General features: G+C 56.9%; 1 protein-coding gene across 1 annotated transcript; it reads left to right on the top strand.

Moving 5' to 3' along the window:
- The first annotated feature begins 2,999 nt into the window (after positions 1 to 2,999).
- Positions 3,000 to 3,837, top strand: LOC142873315 (small ribosomal subunit protein eS1). The gene has a single exon (XM_076006921.1). It carries the CDS (start codon positions 3,028 to 3,030, stop codon positions 3,820 to 3,822), a length of 795 nt encoding a protein of 264 aa, XP_075863036.1. The 5' UTR covers positions 3,000 to 3,027; the 3' UTR covers positions 3,823 to 3,837.
- The last annotated feature ends 227 nt before the right edge of the window (positions 3,838 to 4,064 follow it).

The following is a 4,064-nucleotide window of genomic DNA, read 5'->3' as shown; positions in this document are numbered from 1 at the left end:
GGGACCTAGTGAATCGTGACGGGGGGCGGAAGGAGGGGTGGGGGTCAGAGGACACACCAGCACCTAAAGCGGGGTGATGAGCAGGGTGACAACACTAACAACAGCAGCAACTCCGGGCTGCCGCCTGCTCAGCGTCTGCGGCCACTCACACAGTGCGCCGCGGGCCTGCAGGTCTGCGCTGCCCGGCACGGCGTGTCTGCAGCGCCCAGCGGTCACTCGGGGAACGCTGGCGGAATGATCAACTGGTCCTCCAACAAATGTTCACCGTAGGTCCAAAGCGAAGCACTTGAAGTGGCTTAAAATGCTCACAGCCCCAGAGGACAAAATGATCCCTTTATAAGTGACATTCAGCCAGGTGTCCCCCACTGGCCAGGCCAGCCAGTCCACGGGCCCTACTGAGCCCGGAACAGCAGGACAGGAGCTGCCGCAGCAGGTGCCGGCCCTGCCCCACACAGCCCCACACAGCCAGCAACTGCAAGAGCGGCGGGTGTCACAGCACAGGCACGGGGTACAGAGGCACAAAACAGGGGAGCCCAGGGAGGGGCATCAGAGAGACCTAAAGGGAGACGTTAGCCCCGACGGGACCTGGGAGCTGGGAGAACATCGGGGGCAGAGCACTCATCCATCCCTGGGGCTGGCAAAGCACCTGGGGAAACCCGCTGTGACCGGGGTACAGGTACCAGCAGGAAAGGCTTCCACAAGCCAAACAGGCACACGCAGGATCCGGACCCAGGTCTGGCCACCCCACAGGCCACGGCCCTCCCACCCCCTGCTGGACCTGGGGGTGGGGCAGGTAGCAGGAAGTACATGTGCTAAAGGGCCACCTGGGCAGGTAGCGCACCTGGCCAGCAGCTGTACACCTTGGCAGATAGCACAGCCTGCCCTTTTCCATGTCACCTGCTTTGGCCATTGGAATGAGAGCAAGTGACACATGCCACTTCCAAGACTGCTTTAAGAGCCACCGAGCGCACCTACCCTCCAGTGCCATCAGGACGCGAGCTGGAGTTGGATGGGCTCCTGGCCAGGACAGAGCTTGGTCTGAGCCCCGGCCTGCGACTGTCAGAGTGGGCCACTCGGAGTGGTCGCAGGGGCTGCCTGAGCCCCCAGCCAGCGTCCCAGGAGCAGGAAGGTCACACTCCCAGAGGCTCTCCCAGCAGGCCTGCCTTCCAAGCCCTGCTCCACTGCGGCTGACACTGAGCAGGGCACCCATGACACCTCGGAACACACCTTGGGGACAGGAACCGTGGCCAGGTACGGTCTCCACGTAAGGAGCTGAAACTCCAGGGGCGTGTGAGTGAGAGGCAGAGCCACGGTCCCCACAGGCTGGGTGCACCCAGCTCTGGCCACCACCCTCCAAGCAGGAGCCCCAGGCCCCACCGTCCTGTCAACAGGGATGACAGCTCTGTTCGGAGGGTGCCCGGCACACAGCAGGTGCAAAGTAAGTGATAATGTCGTGAGGGCAGGAAAAGGAGGAGCAGTGGAGACCCGACACCAACCCCTTCCTTGGGCCGTCTCTGACCCCGCCTGCCCGGCCCTCCGGTGCCTTCCCCACGCTTCGAGCCCACAGACCTGCGTTTTCTCCACACACCTGCCCTGCGCACACACTCTGTGAAGTGGACAGTGACCCCTCACCCCCACCCTACATATGCAGACACTGACTGGAAAGGTCTTGAGCTGTCCCCAAGGCCGCCGGCTCCAACAGGGCTGGGGGACCCTGCTTCCTCCCACTCAGACAGGGACGGCCCACTCTGCCCCCCGAGGTGCCCAGGACTACACAGCACTGGGTACACGGAGGAACTGTGTGAACCCGAACGCCACGTCCGTGTGCAGGGTCCCTGGGCTGGGGCAGGCAGCTCGCTGGGACTGCTGGCAGGGCCCGGGGCCCGGGTGTGCTGGGGACTCCGTTGTGGCTGGCAGCCAGTTTGGTGCACGGACCCACCTGGGTTCACCTTCCAGCTCCGGAGTTGAGCCCTTGGTTGGGTGGGTCACCATCCCCATTCCACCCAGCCGCGGCCTCCTCTCCTGTCAAATGGGGCAGGAATGGGGTTCAGTGTTGTTGGAAGTGAAGGCCGCAGGGGCCTGGCCACACTCACCTGTCACAGGGAGATGCTGGCTCCATCCTCCCGCCACGAGGGCTCTACAGCCGCCCCCAGGGATGTGGCGCTTTGGGAGACTTCAGCAGTCCCCAGCCTCCTGGTCAACCAGAGAACAGGCCACAGCCGGGGGACAGCAATTCCAAAGCACCCTGTGCACAGCAACATGCAGTTTAGGCGGGGCTCGCCATTACAGCCATGCTACAGGGGAGAAACTCGAGCCTTTGCTCCAGCCCGGGATTCCTCACCTTCCTGCAGGCCAAGCGGCAACAAGGAGGCTGTGAGTGCAGCCCGCAGCTGCACGTTCCCACTCACGTGTGCTGTGTGCTTCCAGAGCATTCCTTTCCTCATTGCTGAATGAGAGCAAGCCAGGGCAAAAGTCCTGGCTGGTTGGTTTTCAGAGCTGCGCACACAAATTAATGGCACACTCCCCACCTCTGAAGAGCCACTGACCCTGATAAGTGGTGCACCCCAGATGTTCTCAGACGGTCCTGATTCCAAACGTGCAGACCGCCTGCCAGGCAATAGGTTCGGGAAGGCCGGCCACGCCACTCACGACAGCGCACCTTTTCAGAGATTCGGCTGTAAGCCAGGCGCCGGGAACACACCGCTTACTGCACCTACAGTGCTCGAGGCCAGGTGTACCCAGGGCGTCCTCCAGCTCCACTCTGGGGGGACAGGACTGGCTTCGCCTGGCAGCTTTCCCGAGTTGACATCTCCCCCCACATCCATACCACCTGGAGCCACAGAATGTGGCCTTATTTAAAAATAGGGCCTTTGAAGACAGGAGGTTGAGGTTGCTGTGAGCCAGGCTGACGCCCCGGCACTCACTCTAGCCTGGGCAACACAGTGAGACTCTGTCTCAAAAAAAAAAAAAAAAAGAAAGAAAGAAAGAAAGAAATAGGGCCTCCCTTTTGGCTCCCTAAGCAGCACCATGGCGGTCGGCAAGAACAAGCGCCTTACGAAAGGCGGCAAAAAGGGAGCCAAGAAGAAAGTGGTTGATCCATTTTCTAAAAAAGATTGGTATGATGTGAAGGCACCTGCTATGTTCAATATAAGAAATATTGGGAAAACACTAGTCACCAGGACTCAAGGAACGAAAATTGCCTCCGATGGCCTCAAGGGTCGTGTGTTTGAAGTGAGCCTTGCTGATCTGCAAAATGATGAAGTTGCATTTAGAAAATTCAAGCTGATTACTGAAGATGTTCAGGGCAAAAACTGTCTGACTAATTTTCATGGCATGGACCTTACCCGTGACAAAATGTGTTCCATGGTTAAAAAATGGCAGACTATGATCGAAGCTCACGTTGATGTCAAGACTACCGATGGTTATTTGCTTCGTCTATTCTGTGTTGGTTTTACTAAAAAACGCAACAATCAGATACGGAAGACCTCTTATGCTCAGCACCAACAGGTCCGCCAAATCCGGAAGAAGATGATGGAAATCATGACCAGAGAGGTGCAGACAAATGACTTGAAAGAAGTAGTCAATAAATTGATTCCAGACAGCATTGGAAAAGACATAGAAAAGGCTTGCCAATCTATTTATCCTCTCCATGATGTCTTCGTTAGAAAAGTAAAAATGCTGAAGAAGCCCAAGTTTGAATTGGGAAAACTCATGGAGCTTCATGGTGAAGGTAGTAGTTCTGGAAAAGCTACTGGTGATGAGACAGGCGCTAAAGTTGAACGAGCTGATGGATATGAACCACCAGTCCAAGAATCTGTTTAAAAGTCAGACTTTTAACAATGACAATAAAGTGTCCTATTTGTGAAAAAAAAAAAAAAAAAAAAAAAAAAAAAAAAAAAAGAAATAGGGCCTTTGCAGATAGGCTGACGTCATTCTGGATTCGGACAAGCCTGTGTGAGCAGAACAGACAGACGCAGAGAGAAGACGCCATGTGAGGCTGGGAATGGAGGCAGAGCCCGGCGTGATGCGACCACAAGCCAAGGAATGGCAGGAGCCCCCAAAGC

The sequence above is a fragment of the Microcebus murinus genome, chromosome 10, assembly GCF_040939455.1.
Source record: "Microcebus murinus isolate Inina chromosome 10, M.murinus_Inina_mat1.0, whole genome shotgun sequence".
In the NCBI taxonomy this organism is placed as follows: domain Eukaryota; kingdom Metazoa; phylum Chordata; class Mammalia; order Primates; family Cheirogaleidae; genus Microcebus; species Microcebus murinus.
This window is presented reverse-complemented; position numbering and strand designations above follow the sequence as displayed.

Excerpts from the sequence above, each read along its gene's own strand:
- LOC142873315 (XM_076006921.1), top strand. The coding sequence starts at position 3,028 with ATGGCGGTCGGCAAGAACAAGCGCCTTACGAAAGGCGGCAAAAAGGGA.